The sequence below is a fragment of the Lupinus angustifolius genome, chromosome LG09 (assembly GCF_001865875.1).
Source record: "Lupinus angustifolius cultivar Tanjil chromosome LG09, LupAngTanjil_v1.0, whole genome shotgun sequence".
Taxonomy (NCBI): Eukaryota; Viridiplantae; Streptophyta; class Magnoliopsida; order Fabales; family Fabaceae; genus Lupinus; species Lupinus angustifolius.
Window position 1 is genome coordinate 13662174 of NC_032017.1, and position 23725 is coordinate 13685898.

The 23725-nt window shown below is 32.3% G+C and overlaps 3 protein-coding genes across 8 annotated transcripts; 1 reads left to right on the forward strand and 2 right to left on the reverse strand.

Annotated features, from left to right (window-relative positions):
* Window positions 963-1709, reverse strand: LOC109356281. The gene has a single exon (XM_019599605.1). The coding sequence runs from the start codon at window positions 1707-1709 to the stop codon at window positions 963-965; it is 747 nt and encodes a 248-aa protein (XP_019455150.1).
* On the reverse strand, window positions 7340-8604 carry LOC109356282. The gene is made up of 2 exons (XM_019599607.1): window positions 8031-8604; window positions 7340-7890 (listed from the first exon to the last, which is right to left on the reverse strand). Exons 1-2 carry the CDS (start codon window positions 8602-8604, stop codon window positions 7340-7342), a joined length of 1125 nt encoding a protein of 374 aa, XP_019455152.1.
* LOC109357279 (protein IQ-DOMAIN 31-like) lies at window positions 11906-17530 on the forward strand. 6 transcript variants are annotated; one of them, XM_019601120.1, is made up of 8 exons: window positions 11913-12157; window positions 12969-13113; window positions 13300-13590; window positions 13963-14151; window positions 14396-14476; window positions 15442-16675; window positions 17198-17231; window positions 17293-17530. In XM_019601120.1, the coding sequence occupies exons 2-7, from the start codon at window positions 13015-13017 to the stop codon at window positions 17227-17229; spliced, it is 1926 nt and encodes a 641-aa protein (XP_019456665.1). In that variant the 5' UTR covers window positions 11913-12157; window positions 12969-13014; the 3' UTR covers window positions 17230-17231; window positions 17293-17530. The 6 variants fall into 6 exon arrangements, with proteins under 6 accessions (XP_019456664.1, XP_019456665.1, XP_019456661.1 ...); XM_019601116.1 differs by adding an exon at window positions 12311-12383 and having other exon boundaries at window positions 11915-12157; window positions 17198-17521; XM_019601121.1 differs by having other exon boundaries at window positions 11915-12157; window positions 15442-15918; window positions 15979-16675; window positions 17198-17521.

Consider the following 23725-nt stretch of genomic DNA (forward strand, 5'->3'; position numbering starts at 1 on the left):
ATTCCATTCTCTTTCAAATAATCAAGAAAATTAGTATTAAGATATTCTCGTCCTCTATCAGATCTTAGCATCTTGATACTTTTACCAGTTTGCTTTTCCACTTCAATTTGAAATCTTTTGAACATTTCAAACGATTCAGACTTATGTTTCATGAGATATAAAAAACCATATCGTGAAACATCATCAGTGAATGTAATAAAATAAAAATATCCTCATCTAGCTTGAATTCTCAAGGGCTTGCAAACATCAGTATGAATTAGTCCCAACAATTCATAGGCTCTTTCTCCATTTCCAATAAATGGAGATTTAGTCATTTTGTCTTTGAACAAGATTCACAAGTTATGTATGATTCATAATCATAATTGTCAAGGTAACCTTCCTTGTGCAACTTGCTAATTCTTTTCTCACCAATATGACCGAGTCTATAATGCCAAAGATATGTTTTATTTACTTGATTATCTCTTTATCTTTTAAGACTAGAAACATGCATAATCGAATTAAAACGCACTTGAGGTAAGACATAAATGCCATGTTGGATATACCCATTAGCATAAAAAAATGTCATTATTATAAATTGAGCAAACACCTTTATTAAAAACAAAATGATAACCATGAGAATCCAACATCGAAATTGAAATAATGTTCGAAACAAAATTAAGAACATAGTAACAATTTTCCAAGACTAGTACATTGTCAGTCGGCATTATTACTGAGACTATTCCTATAGCCTTGGTTGCAACACTTGCTCCATTCCCCACCTGGAGATTTATTTCTCCCTTCTTCAACCATCTAGTTATTTGTAGTCCCTGCAACGAATTACAAATATTAAAACTATTACCAGTATCTAATACCCATATTGAAGAATTTGTAACAGTTAAGGAAATCATGAAAACATTTTTCATTAATGTCTTACCTTGTTTCTTTTCTTTCAAAGAATTAAGATATTTACGACAATTCCTCTTTCAGTGTCCCTTCTCCTTATAGAAGAAACATTCAGCATTGCTTTGGTCAACATCGCCTTTCATTTCCCTAGGTTTGGTCACACCACTTTTGGGGGCAAAAGGCTTCTTTTTGGACTTATTATTCCATTTGCCTTTTTTCTTGTTGGACTTTCCAACTACCAAGACAGATCCTTGGTTCTTTCCAGAGTCAATCTGATTCTGATAATCAATTAACATATTCAGCATCTCATGCAAGTCACAATCCATCTTATTCATGTTAAAATTAACAATGAATGGTGAGAACGATTCAGGAAGTGACTGTAGAATCAAATCTTGGGATAACTCCTTCCCAAGTTTGCAGCCCAACTTCTCAAGTTGTTCCATAAGACTAATCATCTTCATCAACATGAACCTAAATAGAGTCTTAGACAACTGATATCTAGTTGTCCTACTCTGTGCACCATACATCTTCTTAAGATGTGCAATGATGTCAGTTGGGTCCATGTCCTCATGCTGCCTCTGGAGTTCAGAACTCATTGATGCTAACATGAGACATTTTGTACTCATGAGGTCCTCTAAGTACTTCTTATAAGAACCGACTGCATCAACATCATCATTATCGATTGGTTCAGGCATAGGAGGCTTATCGATCATATCAATAAGCTTTTCGTGCATGAGAACTATTCTCAGAGTTCGGTACCAATCATGAAAGTTGTCACCGACCAACTTTCCATCAGTGAGTATCGAACGCAGTGACAAAAAAGACATGTCGATATATCTCTACATAATTAAACAAATATGTAAGAACATATTATTGTAAAGAGTTATATCACAACAAAACACTTCCACTTACTACAATAGCAATTTAAGAAATAAATATTTCTTTTAGTAAAAATATAAAATAAATGCCTTTAAAATTGTGAATAAATACTTGGTTGTCAAGTCATTTCTAATGCACATTTTAAGACAAATGTATCAAATACAATTTTATTCAAAATAATAAATAAAAAATAGCTACCTGTTTATCAGGTCATTTCTATAAGTATAAATGAATTAATCTTTATACTCCCTAGGTAGTCTAGGCGATTAGTGATAATATTAATATTATTGATTAATTGGTATCGCATACTTTGTTAATCCTCTTAATAACAAGTCCCCTGGTAGTCAGATCGTCTCTTGAAATTAAATAATTAACATGCTCTTAAAAATGTATCTTATACAAAATTACTTTGGGAAAAATAAAATAATTTTGTCTATCACATTTCATCATATGAAACTTATGATTAATATATATATAAGTATATATTCTGTAATTTGTAACTGTGATATATAAATCTAATTTACATTTTAGCATATTAATTAATCATCATTAATTAATAACTATTAAATTATATATATTATAAACCAATATATATTGCCGTAAGTCACGATGTTACATATAAGCCAATCAACTAATAAACTAATATGTTGATCATGTTCAAATAAACTCACAGTGTCACTTATATATCCACTAAATTTCACATTGATGAATTAAATAGAACAAAGTGAAAACACTTTTCACAATTGCAAAACACTTTTCATAATTCCATTAACACGTTGACACTGTTCCAGTAAATGCATTCTCATCATCATATATTTGCATGGAAAAATCAATCAATTAATATGATAATAATATAACACCTCATTCACATATATTACATATTAACAACAACACGTATTCATCTCTACACTCTTGTAGATGCAATACTTAAAATATTAATAACATAACTCATTATATATTTGCTGGATACAAACTTTTAATTAAGATTGTTTAGTTTTTCATAAAAATCTACATAATCCAACACACTCAATCCACCACACTGATAAGACATTCATAATGCAACAATTGAAGTTATTATTATTTAATGAGTTACAAAATAATAACATTTACCACTCACTGTTCAAGTATAAAAGTCACACGTTTAATTTTCTTTTGAAGCATTCACTGTTCAATATATTGTGTTTGAATTAAAAATAATAATTATTCACAGTCTAATTTGTATCAGTTTCCAAAACCAATTAATATTGCAGCATAAATTTGAACACAAAAAATATGCTCTGATACCAATTAAAGGTTAACATGCGTGTTCCTAACATGCACAGCGGAAAATTATAGATCTATTTGTGTTAAAATATGCATATCAGGTAACATTAAGGCAAAAAAACTTTTACATAAAATACCCTAGGAGACTGTGATAACTTCAAACAAATTTCTCCTTCAAACGTATGAAGGTCTTACACTTGTATCCACACCGAGACTGGTCCTTGTTGTATCAACACTTGATCCGTGGAACCGAGAAATCAACCTTGACTTTTTCCTTTTGTTATTATTATAGATAAAACCAAAACCATTTCAGCCTTTTTTAGTTGCTTTCTTTCTGTAACCAACCCCACTACACTTGGTTTTTTTTATTTTAAATGTTTAAAAAAAACCAACTAATCTTATTAGTTTTTCTATTTTAAACAACTCATTGAAATATATAAATTAAGTCTCACTTAATTATATATTATAGATGACTAAATGATATTATTTTATTTTTTGTGCTAGCAAAAAATACAATAATATTCTACTTAAAAGAAAATATATAAATTAAACTATTTAATTTAATCAACAATATTTTCTCGTCCAACAAAATCAGAACACTCGTTAGTGTGTGACCTCGTAGGTTCATTACTAAACCGGTAGTAAGTTAACTCATTAATTTACTAATCAAGGTTTGCATCTAGCAACACTCCTTAACGACCGGATAGAAATGAAGTAATATCTTTTACTTTAGAACCATTAGAAGATTACTGTATTATTTCCTTCCATCTTTACAACTCTATGTTAACTCTAGAATATGGTATAATTGTCAAATTCTAATAAGTTAACTCATAGTGAGTGACTTAAGAAACTCATTTCTTCATTCATTCAATTCCCCTTGGCCAAGGTCTTTATTTCTATAGAGCTCAAAGTCATTACATTGAGTTGATGAATTCTCTCTTGATTAATCATTAATCCTAAGAGGATTTAATTATACCCAATAATCATTCAACTAACATCATAAGGCATTAGGTGGCCGATATCAAAATATAATAAATAACTTGTTAATTACTATGATAATTTCAAGTCTAAGGAAAATATATATTTCTTCATAAGAATATCATATTGACAATTCAAAGGTAATATATTAACCATTAGGAATTCTCATTTGAGTCAGTTCAATGGTCATATCTTTATATGCACCATTTATATGTGTAGTTTAATAAATGAGATTTATTAATCTTTATCTAATAAAAACCATTATACATATATTGATCTATTTGGATTAATGGTGTCTTAAACTCAATAATCCTATGATCAAGAACTATTTAGATTAAAATTATAAAAGATTTATTTCTCATTATTATAATCTCTATTATAATAATAAGTCTCTAATTTTAATCAAGGACTTTTCATATTAATTATTTTGACAAACAATAAATATGATAACGAGATAATAATAAATACAACTTTATTATTATAAATCAGGCAGATTGGTTAGGGAGTAGCTTAACTTGCCCAAATCTAATAACAACCTCAAGGGGGCTGCCTTAGAATTATGATCGTTTTAGCTTGAAGTCTTGAGCTTTTTAAGTTGTAATTCGGTTTTGGTGAATTATGGGGAATTTGGGGTTGTTTTGGTGAGGGAATGGAAAAGATTAGAAGGAGGAAGCGCCACAAGCAAGAATGCTTGATAAGCTAGTGTTATTCGCCACAAACTAGGAAGCTTGATAAGAATTCATCAATGGTGGCTACAACCAACAATGAAGGTTTTTAGGAGAATTCTCTCAACTAAAATAAACATAAGGTTTCTCAAAATTAAACTTGCTTTATTAATGAATAACCCAAATCTATAAATAGGCCATCCGCCTTGACTGAAATAAACTAAAGATAAGTCTAAAGATAAAATTCTAATTATCTTTGAATACTAAAGATAATATCCTATTTAATCCTAAGATAATGTGAAGATAATGAAATTTAAAATCCAAAATTATCAAATAGATAAGATCTAATCCAATCTGGTTGGTTTGTTGAAAAGATAATATTTGGCTAAGTTGTTGGTCAAAACAAATCTATCTTTACTTGATTGTAGCTGTCCAACCTCTTAAATTTATCTCCTTTGATTTAATCAATTTATTCTTTGCCTTATCTCCTTGTTGAATTGAGATTATCCTTACAGATAGAGTCCTAGCCAAACCTTTTTGTCCTTCCTAGCTTGAGTCGTGCCATGTCTTGTCATTGGCCTTGTTCAAGAGTTGTAGTCGTGAGCCAATGATGCACCTAGCTATGCTACCTTGTCCTAGTCGTGCCTAGATGAATCCTTTAGCCTAGGTGAGCTACTTGGCCACTAATGGACCATGATACAAATAAAATCTCAACATCATCTTACATGAATTAAATACTAACATACTTTGATATTAAATAAAGAACTTCTAAGACATAATTAAATCCTAAGACTATCCATGAGAATAAATTCTCATGTATTACTTAAGCAAATAAATAAGTAAGCTAAAAACGATCATAATTTCCTTCCAAGAATATAAACTCCAAGTGACTCTCCTAATTTTAAGATTGTCCTCCACAAATCATAGGTTGCACCCCCTTGGTTTACATCAAAATTTGTCATTTCAAATTCTGCTTCCATGATCCTTTTGAACTCCTCAATCCCCTTAGATTGGGTCCAGTGATAAGGAGGTCATCAACATTCAAGCATAGAATCAATAGGTCTCTATCACCATTGTCCTTTACATATACTCCATGCTCCACTGCATATTTTTTGAATTTCAGTTTGAAGAGAAAGGAATTAATCCTTTTGTTCCAAGCCCTTGGAGCTTGATTTAAGCCATATAGTGTCTTCTTTACCTTATAGACTTGATGCCATTTTTCTCTCACAATGAATCCAAGAGGCTGCTGAACATAAAATTCTTCTTCTAGAGGACCATGAAGAAAGACAGATTTCACATCTAGCTGAAACAATGGCCAATTATTTGCACAAGAAACTCCTACCCCCAACCTTATAGTTTCAATCCTAGCTACTAGAGCAAACACTTCTGCGTAATCCAAACCTTCTCTTTGCAGAAATCCTTTGGCTACCAATCTTGCTTTATGCTTTGATATAGTTCCATCAGGGTTAATCTTTTGCTTAAAAACCCATTTTACTCCAATTTGGTGCTTTCTTTTTGGAAGATCAACCAAACACCAAGTCTTGTTTTTCTCAATGGATTTGAGCTCTTCAACCATTGCTTCCTCCCACACAGAGTGTTGAAGAGCTTCAGTCTCATTGATTTGTTCTACTCCAGCTATTAGTGCTAAGTGCACTAAGTCACCTTCATCTCTGATTTGGTAGTCATAATGCATTTCATAATCATTGAACCTAGTAGGCATTGATCTTGTTCTTTTTGACCTTTGATCAATTAATACATCATTGATTCTTTCACTACTTCCTTCTAAGATTGTCTCATCATTAATGATCTCAGGTATGATTCTCTTTAAGTTGGTTGTCATTTCCTTCCAATTCCAGCTCTCATGTTCCAACACTCTCTGTTGATTTGTACCTTGTCTCTTATTGTATCATAGAGCTTATAAGCACCTGTAGAATGATACCCAATGAATACCATTGCTTCATTTTTATCTTGAAGCTTAGTCCTTCTTTGATTTGTCACATGCTTGTATGCAAGTGACTCAAACACTTTCAAATGGCTTATCACTGGTTTTTGTCCATTCCAAGCTTTCATAGGAACTTTGCCTTCTAGTTTCTTTGTTGGACTTCACTTTAGGATGTAAACTGAGGTTGATATAGTTTCACCCCAGAATTTTTGTGGTAGGCCTTTCTCTTTGATCAAACTTCAATAAGTCCATTATGCTAAGGTATATATGGAGCAGTGAATTCATGCGTAATCCCATTTTATTGGCAATGTAGTTCAAATGCATTAGATGTAAATTCACCCCCTCCATCAGTACTGATGATCTTTAGCTTCTTTCCACTTTCACTTTCAACTAATGCTTTGAATCTCAGAAAGTAATCAAAGGCTTCATTTTTCAGCTTCATCACATACACTCATATCATCCTACTAAACTCATCTACAAAGGTAATGAAGTGCCTATTTCCAGCCAATGATGGTTCCTCAAATGGTCCACACACATCTGTGTGTACTACTTCCAAGACTCCTCTAGACCTCATGCTTGAGTAAGATTGGAATGGCTTTCTAGTTTATTTACCGGCCAAGCAAAATTCACACATATCTATAGGAAGTGCTATTAGAGGAATGTCATGAACCATATTGGTGGAACTAAGTTGATATAAACTTCTGAAATTCAGGTGATCATACCTTAAGTGTCATAGCCAACTTTCTTCATTGGCTTCTATTGCAATAAGGCATTGAGCATTAGCAACCTTGATATTCACCTGAAATGTCTTATTCTTGGTCAATTTACTTCTCAGGATTAGTCTTTTCTCAACATCAAACACCTCAACTTGTCCATTTCTCATCACTGTTGTGAATCCCTTTTGTATGAGTTTCCCAATGTTGAGTAGGTTGTATCTCATGCTAGGAACAAAAATCACATATGAGATTAGAGCTTTGGATCCATTATTTATCAGAATCACTACATCACCTGCTTCTTCGACTTTCAAGGTACTATCATCTACAAATTTCACTTTGTTCTTTCTGCTTGAGTCAAAGTCTATGAACCACTCTTTATGACTTGTCATATGGTTTGAGCACCTTGAGTCAAGATACCATGACTCAAGGTGAACATCTTCTGCTGAATTTGTAACCATCAAAGTTAGTGGTTCTGCTTCAGGATCTTCATGTGTTGTGAATGCCTCTTTGTCATGCAGATTCTTTTGTTTTCCTTTCTCAACAGAGCACTCATAAGAGTAGTGTCCTGTTCTATGGCAATTGAAGCACTCAACATTCCTCTTGTCATACTTCCTTTTTTTCTAAATCTTTTTTGCTTTCCTTTCCTTTCTGAAGGTTCTCGTCAGTCATAATATGTTTTGTTCTTTTTTCCCTTCCACTTCTTACCTTTATTCCTTTCATCATCTCTGAAATGAGTTGCTTTTAAGGCTTGTTCACTGCCTTTTATTGGATTTTTGTCCATGAGCCCGATCTCATGTGCTTCTAGTGAGCTTTGAAGCTCCTCAATCCTCATTATTGAGACATCTTTTGACTTCTCTATTGCCACTACAATATAGTCAAACTTTTGAGGCAAAGATCTCATGATTTTCTTAATGATTGTGAGATCTGTGACTACCTCACCACACCCTTTCATCTGATTGGTAATTGTAATTACCTTTGTGAAGTAATCTCCAACCTTGTCATTCTCCTCCATTTGAATTAATTCATATTGTCTCCTTAGTGTTTGTAGTTTCACCTTCCTTATCTTGTCTCCACCAGAATGGCTTCGAACCAAGATGCCCCAAGCTTCTTTAGTTGTTGTGACATTCTGAATCTTCTCAAAGTGGGTGTCATCAACACACTGATGCCATAAGAATAATGCATTATTGTCCTTTTTTTTTGCTTCTTTAAACATGGTTCTTTGAATCTCTACGACTTTAGGACCAGGTACAATAAATCCATTATCAACAGCCTCATTCATGTCTTGAAAGTTGAACAACACCTTCATTTGTGTGTTCCAACGATCTCAATTTCTCTCTGTGAGAATAGGTAGACTCATTGATGGAAGATTGATGTCATTCCCAACCATTATAGCTTAAGTGTCCTTAGCACAGATCAAATCACACTTTCTCAGCCTTCTTGTACACCTTTCAATCCAAGATCAACAACTTCAGATTCTCCAATGATTCACACATAGTGAATGCTTGAGTTTTTCTCACTCAATCGTAACAGAACAAATTGTTTGAATGAATGAAAAGAAATGCTTGGAAAACGTGGGTCCAGGATAGCAACGTGCTCGTGATACCAGATGTTAGAGTTAGGAAGAAAAGAATGAATAAATTCTAAGAGAAGAGAGTAAGAAGTATGTGTATCAATATATATTCATCATTATTGAAAGAATAAGAGTACATGCCTTTTATAGTAAGTCACACAACTAACTAAACTGGTTTTTAAATTTCTACTTACTAAAACAGAAAATGTTAATTTAAACCCAAGTAACACTCAATCATTCACATATGGCTTGGATTACAAAGCATTTCTAACATATTTGAGTTATGTCTAAACTAATTTTGTGTAAGTTGTTTTTCAAAAGGGTTGACATTTTTAGTTAGTACCCGAAAATAAAAAAAGGCAACTTTCACTTTAAAACATTAAATAACATTTTTTTTAGTTTTCTATCATTAATATGATGCATTTGAAAAATATTTTTTTTGACTTTTTTCGGGTTAATAGTAGAAGTTAACATTTTTAGTTAATATTTGTCTAGTTATTAAATATATGTTCACTTTATACTTTTAGGTTTTTATCATTGTTCTCATGGTAATGTTTAGCAAAGCCGTTTTCAAAAACTTATAATATTTTTTAAAGAGTGTAATATTTATGCAATTTTTTGTTTATATAGTCAGTCATTCACTTCGTATATATTAACTTTATCTCCTTTATTTAATAATAAATAATGATTAATATATGAATGATGAGTAATTTGTTAATCATATAAGAATTTTATTTTATACTCACCAGTGTGAGGATACATGTGGAAACCAAAAAAATATTAAACTTTTCTTAAAACTTAAACTGATAATGTTTTTTGCATCATGTAAATTATTTTGAAATATATATTTTTAATAGATATTCATTAACTTTACTTTCATACTATCTTTGTTCTATAATTTCATTGTGTATAAGGTTCTCCATCATTTAATGGCACCCTGAGCCCATTATTTAATAAATTCGCAATGAATAAGTAATGAAAAACATCAAATCTAACAAAACAACATTGCTAATTATTAATATTTTCGTTTTATTTCCTCATTTGATATCTTTTCTATACTAGTTTTATTAAAAAATATTTTCATATACATTAGCACCTTTGATGTGTTCTCTTATGGACAAACTTTGTCGGAAGAGTTAGTCTTATATTTATGGAAGTTTTCAACTCAAGTATGATTATTTATTGTGAAAATATCTGTGAGTACTAAAAAAAAATTCAAGAATTGATGGACTTATAATTTAATCATCTGTTATTTATTGTTAAACATATTCAATTTGCATAAGTCGTCCTAGTGTTTAGTAAGACTATCCATTCTTAAAAAAGGAAACATTAATATTTTATAAATCTATAGTTAATTAGCTATAGTAGTATATTAATATGTTAACTATTAATATATAAGATAATCATTAAATAACATGATAAATATTCACTAGATATGAATAACAATAAAAAATTAATTTAGTGCACAATCAGAGAGTAAATATATGTATTCTCACCACTAAATGGAGAAGTTGTTTTTAAAATTTGAACCACAACCTAAGTACTCAATCACATGCGATAGTGATGTTGTTGACCCCTTCATGCGATGAAACAGCTAACTGTGTGGGTCAAGTCACACTCCATTTTGCACTACATTTCACAACTTCAGAACGTGCTACAGGTTAAAGGTAATTAAAACCGTAATTTTTAAATGAGAAATGTTTTTTTGCCATTATTTTTTTAAGGGTTGATATTAGTTTTTTAGGGTTTTCCATAAAAAAAAAACTCTTCTACTTTTGTATAACATGAAAACTGAAACGTTTTTCCACTTCTTCCTCTCACTTAAAAGTCTTCCATTTCTTTGTAGATGTGTGATGGACTATTAAAAGAGAATTTGAAAAGCCTTTGAGGCTTATTCTTTATGTTTTGAAGTGTTAGAACTTGATTATAATACACTCACATTAAAGGCTTAGACATATTTTTGATTATATGGTATGAATATTTATTTTGATTATATCTTTAATTTAGTATATTTTATTATTTTTGCGTATTTATACAGAGTAAATTATCTTGACATTCCTGAATTTTAGTAAAATTACACGAACTACTCCTTACTTTTTACACCTACACAAACCCCATCTATTTTTTATAGTTTCATTACATTGACCACCCCTACCTGAGAAAATAAGGTTTAATATCTTAAACAAAAAATGTAATAAATGTAACTAAGTTAAACAAAACATGATATATTATGGACACAAATCTAAATAATATACAAATCAATGTATTTTATTATTTTTGGTTCGTTATTGATATACAATAGCGATTTAAACAACATCTCTTTAGAATTTTTGATGCATTCTGTAACAAAAAATAATAAAGATACATTGATTTATATATTATTTGGATTTGTCTCCATAATATATCATGTTTTGTTTAACATAATTGCATTTATTACATTTTGCATTTATCACATTTTTTTCTTTAAAATATTACACTTATTCTCATGCAGGGCTGATGAGTGCAATGAAAGCATAAAACATAAAGGATTTGTGTAGGTGCAAAAAAGGAGAGATGATTTATATAATTTCTCTAAAACTCATGAGTATCAGTGTAATTTACTCATTTATATACGTAGAGCATTAATTTATTACCGGATATAATTTTATTTGCTTAATATAAAAATAGAAAAATATGGTATAGAAGATATCACTCCACCATTAACTACATGATCCATAACCTTCCTTTGGATTAGTATGTACCAAGTAAGAAGCACATCTAATGTACTATGAAAGTGTGCTACTCCATATGATATTGTTTATGATTGGTTGAAGAAATATATTTCAAATTAAAAGCTTAATAATTAAATATTTTTTTGACCAATTACATACAGAAAATTATACATTTTGGGACAAAAAATGTTCACCAGGATACAAACCTTATTTAAATTTCATGATTGATTAATGACAAATTAATGAAATTATATATTATTAATCCGATGTTAAAAATGTAAAATAAAAGTAGTGTGCATTATGCAAGTTGAAACCTCGTAGAAGGAATCTGCATAACTCTGTCATTTACTTTCTCTTTCTCTCCCTTCCATGTCTCACTGACACTATTCCATGCATTCTAACCAAAAAACGGTAACTTTTTGCTCCACAAATCTCACTCTTCAAATCTCTTCTTCATTTCACTCACACTCTACCAACTTGGATCTTCACAAACATTCAACCATTTCTTCATCTATGGAAAATGCTTAGGGTTCCTGCTCCTTCTTTTTCAGGTACCAGTTCTCTTATCTTGTTTCCTTTTCTCTTTTCCTTTTTTGATTCCCTAAGTGCTTTATATTTATGCTTGGTTTCATTGGGGTTGTGGGTATTTAAAAAAAAAAGCTTTTTTTTGTTGGGTTGATTTAAATTTTGGTGTTATTTTTAAGGGAAGTAAGTGTGAAGTTGACTGAATCCTAAGGTTGGTGCTGTTCAGAAATCAGAATTAAGTTATATTCCAATGTTTTCACTAAGTTTCTTTTGACTTTCTATTTCTAGTTATAGTTCTTGTCTGTATTGGAAAATAAATAGGCAGTGGGGTTTGGTTTTTGATTCCTCAATTCCTTTAATGTATTTTCTGTCTATAACTTCTATGTAGAATGTAGTTGTGGGTTTATGGCATTCCATTACTGTTTTATTTATTATGCTTTAACATGAATATATGTTTGGCTGTCCATGCAAGAACTCCCTTTATATGAGTGATTTACTTATAATAAATCTCAATTTGACATCTGAAATTTTTTCGAACCCTGGGTGCTCGAAACTCGAAAGATTAACGACATTAAGTCGGCCCTGAAATGATATTTTGGTCTGCTTATAAGATTAATTAGTAAATGGTAACTTATTGACTATTTTGATGTCCAAAATGTTCTTCAAATTGATTTAATAATGATTCAATAATCAAATTGATGTTTTGAAAATCTTTGGGAACCAAACTTGTGGTTCAATTTTTCTCTCCTTATTTTATGTTCGTTTAGTTGATTTAGTTTCATTTCTCCTAATTAAAATGTAATTGAGTTAAGGTTCATTTATCTATGCTTCTTGCAGATTTTGATGCTTGATTTCTGAGTTTTATATATTTATCTTTGCTGCGATGGGGAAAGGAACAAGTCCCGGAAAATGGTTCAAGAACCTACTCTTGGGGAAAAAACCATCATCTAAGTCTAAATCATCAAAGAAGGGTGATATGTTTGTAAGTATTTTGTTGATTTACATGCATTTGTGCTTACTTTTGTTATAGTTATAGATACCATTGTCTATACTCTATATTATAAAAGAAAGTATGGAAGGCAATCTAATTGTTGTTGAATGTAAGTGGTAAATACTTTAACTTTAGAAATCTTCAAGTTGTAATTGTTATTTCAATTCTTGTGTAAAGAAACCTTCAAATAACAAGGATGTGCTGCAGTCTTCTGAGTTAACCGTGTCTGATCCAATTGTGGATTCTTTGGTGATATCCTCACCGATTTCTGGAGCTAATGCTATTAAAGGAGTGGTTTCAGAAAAGGAAGTAATTACTAGGTCATCACGTGACAAGGATATAATTTCAGCTCGGGATGAAGAGACTCGAGCAGAAGCTGTCGCTAGTTTTGGATCTCACGAGGATCTTGAGAAACTCAGGCTTACAGAAGCAGCTATAACAGTTCAGTCTGCTTGCAGGGGCTATCAGGTAAAAATGTTATGCTAGCTGATATATCTCACTTATAACCATTCGAAGACATCACAAACATTCTACACCTGAATACGTTAAAAATGTTGATAGATGCCAGTGCAATCAATTATTCAGTTTTTAAGTTTTCAGTTGCACAAAATTGAAAATGTTATGTATTTCATTTGTAGTTATAGTCTTGTCTGTCTATTTTGTTAATACATTCTTTTTTGAAATTCTCATGATATATTTGATAAAAAGTTGGCTTACCCATTGATTCTCAATTTAGAAGATATCAAATGCAAGTTTCCTAAGCATTTACTCTTTATCTGGAAGGTTATTTATATATGATTAATGAATGCTTTTAAGTAATTCCTGTTAATTTCATTGAAGGCTCGCCAAACATTTAAAAAACTCAAAGGTATCATACAACTACAAGCTCTTATTCATGGCCACCGGGTTAGAAGACAAGCTGTTTCTGCTTTATACTGTGTGAAGGGAATCGTTAAACTTCAAGCATTGGTTCGTGGTTACAATGTTAGGCATTCTGATATTGGGATTACAGTCCAGAAAATTCGTAAGGTAACAGTTCATGATCCAATTCAATCAATGCAATGTCTGCGGCTTATTCTCTCTAACTTTTTGGATGGAAATGTTAGATGCTTTCCATTTAATCCATATCATAAGGTGTTTCATATCATACCGTTAGCATGTTGTAGTGATTTATAGAACATATTCCATGGCACAGTGAAAAGGTGAAAATCATCAATTTCCTTCTCCCACCTTTATTATGTCACTAACTGCTTCTTCAACGTTTCTTTGTTAGGATACTAAATGTTCAAATTCTGCTGGAGTAGTCACAACAGCACAGGCAGATAAGCTGTCTGATAGTGTCTTTGTTCGCAAGGTAGAAGCTGCTAATTTAACGTCTTGTAGACAGAGTAAATAGATGCTTTTAGGTACTTCAAATGTTTGAAATAGAACTAGGTCCAGTTAATTAAAAATACTTCATGTCATTATCACCTAATTTTATTGTCTACTGAAAAAAAACCTCCCAAGTATAGTTTTTTAGTAATCTTAAAGAAATGAAAAGAAAATAGGAGCAAAGAAGACAATAAAATAAAAAAATGGAAGGTTTCTTCACCTAATTTGTTGTGATCCTTGTGCTCTTCACTTGCTCCTAATATCAAGCTATTTTGTATGTTGTCTGCCGTAGTACCATATTATTGCCCTAATTAAATGAGAAAAGATGGATCAACTTTTGTGCTCCAAAATTTGTCTCATGTTATATTGTCTTATGAGATTAAGAAGCATTTACATATCAATGGACATGAATCATGATACAATATTACGACATCATTTGATCCATATAGCCGATAACACCTAGTGTGAATAAGGCTTGATTGTTGTTTGTTATTTGTTATATGTCCTCTGAGATTATGTCTACAACTTGTTTTGGTAGTATTTCTAGCTTCATGGCCTTGTTTTTACCCCACATTTTATATTCACTATATGCTTCATCAATTTTCATTATCATGTAATGCACAGAATTCTCAAACTGCGTGTCTTTTCTATGCATTGTGGAGACTGACATCTATGTGTGCCAATAGTTTGGGTAATTGCTAATGTATGTATGACAAGTTATGTTTGTTCACTGAACCAGTGAACCTTGTATTGTGAATGTTGATTGTAGGTTGGTAATTGTTAGCATTGTACAAAATCGGCACACAATTTATGAATATGAATTGTATAATAAAGGTTGCGAACAAATGGTGTATTTTCTTTTACTGTTCTTTTTTTGTTTTAACTGTCTTGCATGTAATCTGTCTCATAATTTTCTTTATAAATACTCATTATAAGTATCCATTTCAGCTTTTGGCTTCATCGTCCCCAGCATTTCCTAGATGTTTCAGATTTGATCCCGCAGAACCTAACATGTCTAAGGAGTGGCTTTACCGCTGGACAAGGTCACACTTTTGGGCACCTATTCCAAAACTGAAGAAGAAACTTGACTCCGTGTCTGATGAAAATAATGGCAGTTGTCGAGTTGAAAGGGGACAAGTTAAAAGAAATACCCGGAAATCTCCTACTATAAAAGCTGAAGATGGATCAGGTTCTGGTTCTAACAAATATAAACAGCGTCCCAAAAGGGATTCAAACCGCCCATTGCTTTCAGCTCAGGAGCATCTGCAGAAGGAAATTGAGAAAAGTAGTTCTGTTAAAACTCGAGTGCAGACTCTTTCTGATAGATCTGAGGTTAATGAGAAAGGAAAACACAGCACTAGAAAGAATTCAGATCATACTGTCACTGATGTTTCAAAGCAGGGCTCAAGTGTCTCTTCAGGGAAAGTGAAAGATTTGGCAGTGACAAAATCAAAAGATTTGGCAGTGTCAAGTGCCAGTTCAGAGAAAATGAAAGATTTGACAGTGTCAAAATCAGGAGAGTCTGATCCTGGGAAAAGTGTTGGACAGCAAGTGGAAGACAACCATGATAATGAGCCACACAATGATCCTATTTCTGTCTTGAAGACTGGTATGATGAACGGTACAGATGAAGGAACAAGAAAAATTTCAGATCACGCTGCCACTGAAGTTTCAAAGCTGGACCAAAGTGCCTCTTCGGAGAAAATGAAAGATTTGGCAGTGTCGAAGTCAAAGGAGTCTGATCCTGATAAAAGTCTTGGACAACAAGTGGAAGACAAGCACGATAATGACTCAATAGTGAATGGTAGAGATGAAGGAATTCAAGGAGTCAGCGAGGACTTGAATGGTGCGGACAATTGTATTAGAAACAATTACCAAAGAAGAGCTTCACTACCTGGTAATTTTAATGATCAAGATAATGAGTCACATAACACTCCAAGACTGCCCAGCTATATGGCTCCGACTGAATCTGCGAAAGCTAAGCTAAGAGCACAAGGCTCTCCAAGGTTTGCTTCTGATTTGGCAGACAAAAACAGTATAACTAGGCGGCATTCACTTTCATCGTCACTTAATGGCAAGTCAGATTCATTTTCCCCAAGAGCTGAAAGATTGGTTATGAGTGGCAGAGGAGTGATAAGGACTGATAAATCTCTCTCATCTTCAAGGGATGGAAATGGGATTGGTAAGCATTTAAGATTTTGCGCCTTTTTTCATTGTACTTCCTCATTTATTGATAGGTTAAAGCTCTATTTTGATATATTTTCCCTCTTTTCAATCAATTGTAATTTTTTTGTAGATATAGTTTTGCAGTACAACACACTGACATGCGTAGACCCAAAAATCCGTGCACTGAAATGCATGCTTAATATATATTCTCATAATGAGTCTTTTGCATAATTTTTTTTGCCTTTGCCATGAATGCTTATTATAGTCTGCTTCAGGACATGAAAAAAACTGTTAAAGCCGACTTAGCTGTTTAAAAAGATAATTTTTTCTGAGTCTCAGGATTGTGTTTTGTCATTTGTAGAGAATAATGCACTGTGTCTATTGGTTTTCCTCTCTATAATGCTTGAATTTCAGTCTCTTGTATTTGGTTTTTTAATCTCTTTATGGTGTGGACTCTTTGGAACGTTAGTGTGCTCTAGTTATTGAAGCTTTACTGTTTCCATTCACCACTTTGTACTTTGGATATTATTTATTGCAGATAAGTTGATGCAACCTCAATGGAAAAGGTGATTTTGCACAATCTCAGAACAAAGATACTTCAAGGAGGTGAAAACTAATAGAGCAAACATATGATTACATAACAACACCCTTTATTCTTTACTCATCATTATTATTTGTGGTCAAAAGATACAGAAGAGGGATAATATTTTGTGATCAGAATCATGTATCAGATTTCTTTTTAGTAGTACTTTTGTGGGTATATATTTACATATCTAAGCTTTATGAACTGGTATTTCTAGCCATTGTGATGTATTGCTCAAACAATTGTTCAGTGAATGTCATATTTTCAAAATTTGAGAAAGATTTCCAAGTTAAATTGGTAATGTTACAAACAATTACTTCTGTGATGGATGCAAAGTTCTAGTATAGAGGTAAAATCTTAATATGGAATAGGCCAAGTTCATGGCATCAGAGTTTTGATTCCATATAATTATCAGAAGGGCAGTTCAATTCTAAAGAGCATATGAAAAAGTATTGCCTAGTTAATTAAATATGTCACATAATTTTGCAACTCATAAGCAACCTTTTTACTCCAATAGTGTTGCAACGAAAGATGTTCCAGAAAATGGGCTAAGTGAAAAATCACATAAATGAGTTTGACACTATAATTTGACCCAGAAATCTTAAGTCATAGTCTTGTCATTTATATGCACTTTAACTTGTTCAATATTATTCCTATGCGATTTCTTTTATCTACATAATACATTTGAAATCCAACATAAGCTTATACTTTAATTGTGCAAAAAAAGAACTTTTGTTAAGGGCTTGGCTCTTATTAATCACAAGAGCATGCACCTGATTGTTAATAATTCTTGATAATGTTAAACAATAAGCATAATTAAAGTATAAGCTTGACGTGAATGATTTGATCACAACACAATAAATTATCCCATTCCTAAGGTTTAAGCACCTCACATGCATGATTTGATAACAACCCATAATATATATTGTTAAACACATCTTCTATCCTATAATTTGTGTCACTCCATGTGTCATAATCTATGGTTGGTCAGAAAAATACTTAATAATTAAATTTTAACTTCAATATATTTTATCCAACTAGTTACAAACCCATAACATATAAAATGATACTCATTATGGAACAACATATCTACACCCTCATAAAAATTTAATGTGACCATGGGAATTAACATAAATAAGTAGCACGATTGGTAGTAGTTCTATTTTTTTTTATGATTGGAGTATGATGATGATTTCGGATTATAGTGTACATGCTCACCATAAAATTTTCAAATGCATTTACATTTTAGACAAGATAAATGTTAAATAAAAATATAACTAATCTACAGTTTTAATTTTTTTGTCTGCTCATTTTAAAGGATCCATATATATCTCCCTGAAATGGGGCTCCCACATTTTCATTGAGTGATGGGCCAATATATGGGAGTTGAAAACTTATTTGTCCTTATAGCCCATCATGACGTTAAGTTAATTGGGATGAGTTATGGTTCCATAAGGTAGACCTGTTATTTTCCGAGTGTAATATCTATGCATTGTTAAGGTAAAGATTTATACACAATCAATATATTCTCCATTATTTATTTATGTTAGTGTATATATTCTTTTCTCTTATTATTTTTTGGTTTCATAGTGATGATTGTGAAATTATGCTACATTTATATTTAACTTGCATTTTAGGATATAATTATGACTTCATGATTGTTTTTAGCTTTTATTTATCTTTGTCCGGGTTGAGCGGGTGTTTTTGGCTATATTGTGCACTTTGGATGGATTAAAGCCAAAAAAGTAGAGATTGAGTGCAAGAAGATGAAATTCAGTATTGAGACTATGCGAAGACCAATTGAAGGGTCAACAGAAGTCATAGATGTTATATTATATTCCTGTTTTTTAGATTTGTTTTGTTGGACTTAGTCCAATAATTTGTAATTAGGATAAATGAGGGTTCCCCCTCAAGGAGACTACTTTTATTTTTACACTTTACATTACAATGCTCTAATTTAGAATTTGGTATTCTCTTCTCCATCACGAGTGAGTAATTCTCTTTGTTTCTAGGATTGGGGCTATACCATTTTACATTCAATAAATACTTGTTCTTACTTCTTTTTCATTGAATGTTGTGATTTGAATCATTAAACTAAGTTTTATTCATGTGAGTTGTCTAGCCAACAAATTACACCTCTTAGATACATTGGGGAAGGACCGAGAGGTGAACCCAACTATTTGATCATTAAGTTATTCAAACTAGAATTCTAATTCACGAGAGTAGTATTAGGATTCTCGTGGGTTTCTGGAATTCACCTTGGGTTGCTACGAAGCGATTGAATAGAAAGATCTAAGTAAAGGAATTGATTGATAACGGTACCACGAGAGTATGTGTGATTTCAATTGAGTACACGTGTCAGAGCTCGAGAGAGGATGACACATATCAAAGAGAAATTCACCCTCATAACTTAAAGTTCATGAAAATGAGCAAAACAAAGATTTGCGAGTGTAAAGGCGGTAACCCTTATCCTTGGAACTCTTCCTAAATTAGATTTCAATCCATTTTCACTATTTTCCTAATTATTCTTGTCAATTGTTCAATTGTTCTAAACTCACTTTTAATTCCTATTTGAGTTAAGGATAAATTATGTGTTATAATTAAAGGAGTTTTCCATCCTCATGTGATCAATATTTTATTACTTGACGACATAATCGTGCACTTGCGATTTGCCCTATCAAGTTTTTGACGCCGCTGCCGGGGACTGTGTCAAAATTTCCTTAATCCTCAATTAATTCATTACTTTACTCTAGTGTATTATGCTTTTTCCTTTTTCTTGGTACCTCTGCAGATTTCCCATTTGGTTTATGAAAAGTTCAAATTACTACTCAAAGCTAGAAAGGACTTTCCATAGAAGAAGAAGTTAAAAAAGAGAAAGAGCAAGAAAAAGACGTGCGTGTGTACAAAAAATGACTGAACGAGATGAAAAACCACTTCGTGAATATGCAGCCCCTAATGCTCGTAGTTCACGCCTTGGAATAATTCACCCAGCTATTGAGGCAAAGAACTTCTCTTTGCCATCTTCTCTAATCCAAGTGGTGATGCAAAACCAATTTGGAGGAGAAGCTCATGAAGATCCAAATGCCCATATTGACCAGTTCTTGGAATTCTGTGAGACTGTAAGGATTCATGGGGCTTCTGAAGATGTCATTCGTCTTTGCATGTTTCCATATTCCCTTAGAAGCAGAGTGAAGACATGGCTAAGAAATCAAAATGCTAAAATTCAAGCAACATGGAGAACTTTGGAGGAGGCTTTTCTCAACAAATACTTTCCTCCTTCCAAAACTGTGCACTATAGGCATCTCATCCAAAACTTCAGTCAAAAGGATGGGGATTCAATTGATGAGGTCTGGGAAAGATTAAATGAGTTGACTGAAGCTTGCCCTCATCATGATATTCCACCTTGGATGTTGATTCAGAACTTCTACAGTGGGCTAGACTTTCCATCCCAACAATTACTGGACTCTTCATAGATGGTGCCTTTATGTGCAAATGAATTGATGTTGCTTCAAAGATCATAGAGAATGTAGTTTCCAATCATTATCAATGTGTGAATGAGAGGAGACACCATCCAAGAAGAGACGCTGGTGCATAATATTCAGACAACCAGATGGAGAAGGTAATTTCCATGCTGGAGAACCTTTCTCAAAGGTTTGGAAAACTAGAAAAGTATCATGCTAATGCTATTGAGTCTACCACGACATGTGAGGGGTGTGGAACAAAAGGGCATGAATGATCTGAATGCAAACAATTCACTGAACCTGTACATAGAGCTTGGGCCAATGAATAACCTGAATCATGCAATTACTATGACAACAAGGAAAAAAGTGGACAACAATTCAACCCACTATACAAGTAGAGCAATCCCAACCTTTCTTGGAGGAGCAACAACACTTTAAATTATCAATGTCAGGATGAGCAAGGTAATATGAAACCTACAACATAGTTTCCACAGGTACAATCTTCTCCTATTGATCTCACTCTTATAACAATAATGAAAGGTCAAGAAAAATTACTTGCTAACCTTAATAAATTTCAAGAGGATTAAATCATGATTAATAAAAATGTTTCAAGTATGTTAAATGATCTGAATTCTAAGATAGAAAACCTAACCATCCATGGAAAAATGTTAGAAACACAAATTTCCCAACAAACTAGCAACTTTAATAGGCAAGTAGGGATGTTTCCAGGATAGCCAGAGAAAAATCCAAATAATGAACATTGTAAGGTTATCCGATTAAGGAGTGGGAAGGAACTCAATAATGTTCCACAAACTGAGAATAATATACAAGTGGGAGAGAAACATACTAAGACAAAACTCCCTAAAGAGGAACACAATTTTGAAAATGCATCTAAGTATGTAGCTCCATCACCATATGTACCACTAATTCCTTTTCCCAGAGAATTGCAAAAACAAAGTTAGAAAAGAAATATGATAAATTCTTAGATATCCTTAAGAAATTATATATCGAACTGCCCTTCAATAAGGCACTGTAGGATATGTCTGCGTACATAAAATTTCTTAAGGATATTATATCTAAAAAGAGAAGACTAGAGGATTATGAAACAATTGCTTTAATTGAGGAGTGCAGTGCTTTAATTCAAAATAAATTGCCTCCAAAACTAAAAGATCCTGGTAGTTTATCTATCCCTTGCTTAATTGGTAACACTAATTTTGACCGTACTTTTATGTGACTTAGGGGCAAGTGTAAGTCTCATGCCTTTATCCGTGTGTAAAAAGTTGGACGTGGGGGAACTAAAACCCACTACTATATCACTTCAATTAGCAGATAGGTCAGTTAAACTCCTATAGACATCTTGGAGGATGTTCCTATCAAAGTGAGGAAATTTTACTTTCCAACAGATTTTGTAAACTAGAGATAGAAGAATATGCACAAATTTCAATCATACTAGGTAGACCATTTTTGGCTACCTCTGGTGCTATAATTATGTTTAAAATGGAAACTTTCTCTAAGCATAGGGGACGAAAATGTTCAATTTGATATTGCTAAATCTATTAAACAATCTTCTCTTGAGGACTCATGTCACATGGTTGATATGTTGAACCATGTAGTGAAGGAGGAAGAGCCTAAAGTGAAATATGAGGATCTCTTGAAGAGAAACATGCTGATACGTGACACTTCAAATTTTGATGAGGAAGTGGCCAAGAGTATTGAACCTATAAATGCAAGTTCAACATTCCCCTACAACTCGCATGAGTAGAGCTTGATTGTCATACCAAAATTTGATAATTGGGAGAAAGGGAAAACACCTAAAACAAAAGTGAAAACACTCCATCCACCCTTAGGAATGAGTTCATGGATCATGCGTGATGCACAATGATCAACCGTCAAACTAATGACGTTAAACAAGTACTTCATGGGAGGTAACCCACGTTGGAGGTAGATTTTTCTTTAATTCATTAATTTTAGTTTTAGTGTCGGCTTTAGTGCCTCCCTGAGTTTGGAGCCTTTGTAGAGGGTGTATATAGTGTCTGTCACATAAAAATCATAAACTAAAAAAAATGGATATTTGCACTTGGTCCATATAGGACACATAGGCCATTTGGGATATTTTTTTCCTTCTTTTGCAGGTACTTCCACTACACCCAATGAAGTCAACCACTTATAATTGGCATATGAGTTAAGGACACTTCATACCTAACCTGCGAGTTTTATTTTTCTTTCTTTTATTGTTTAGATTTTTAAATTGGGGACAATGTAAATTTCTAAGCTTGAGGGAGTTTTGCACTTATTTAGTTCATTCATGTCATGCATGCCATATAGATTTTAATTTTTTTAGGTTGAATATTCATATTATCATGCATTTCACATATGTTTCATATCTTATCTATTCACAACTTTGTTCTATGTGTTGTCTGTATGCTCTTTAAATGAAAAAGTATGCATGAATAATGATTGTCGATTTGTGACCTTCATTGAAGAATTTTTTTTTGATAAAGTAATAACATGAAAGACATTATATTTGACAATTATAAATTAAATTTGGTTAAATAAAGGTCTTTGTTTCATAACTTCTGCTGAATGTACCAAATGTGAGAAACTTTGGCCAAACATAATAAGAGTTTTGATTTGAATTGACAATTGCTAAAACTTTTTTTTTCTTTCATGAGTACATAATTTTATATTATTGTATATTCTAGAACTTGATTTATGACCCTTTTAAGATTGAAGTCTGTCTGTATGTATTAAAATGATAGAGGCAATTATAACCTTTTCTTTTGACCTTCAACCGCTTGCTATAAACATCGAAAACTCATTAGTTTTCCACTTTTGAGCATGAACTTTAATGATTTTTATAGCTACTCAAATGAGGGTTTAGGGTGATTTATGATGTTTGGTTGAAGCAAAGAGAAAGATGAAAAGGTCATGTGTGATGAAAGAATCCATAAAAATGTGAAGAAGAAAATAAATAAATAAATTTCATCTCTTCTCTTTTAAAAAAAGTTCAAAAACAGTGAGT

Excerpts from the sequence above, each read along its gene's own strand:
- LOC109357279 (XM_019601119.1), top strand. The coding sequence starts at position 13,015 with ATGGGGAAAGGAACAAGTCCCGGAAAATGGTTCAAGAACCTACTCTTG. Across the intron at positions 13,114-13,299 it reads CAAAGAAGGGTGATATGTTT|AAACCTTCAAATAACAAGGA; the intron begins GTAAGTATTTTG and ends TCTTGTGTAAAG. Across the intron at positions 13,591-13,962 it reads CTGCTTGCAGGGGCTATCAG|GCTCGCCAAACATTTAAAAA; the intron begins GTAAAAATGTTA and ends ATTTCATTGAAG.
- LOC109356282 (XM_019599607.1), bottom strand. The coding sequence starts at position 8,604 with ATGAATGAGGCTGTTGATAATGGATTTATTGTACCTGGTCCTAAAGTC. Across the intron at positions 7,891-8,030 it reads AGATGATGAAAGGAATAAAG|GACACTACTCTTATGAGTGC; the intron begins GTAAGAAGTGGA and ends GCCATAGAACAG.
- LOC109356281 (XM_019599605.1), bottom strand. The coding sequence starts at position 1,709 with ATGTCTTTTTTGTCACTGCGTTCGATACTCACTGATGGAAAGTTGGTC.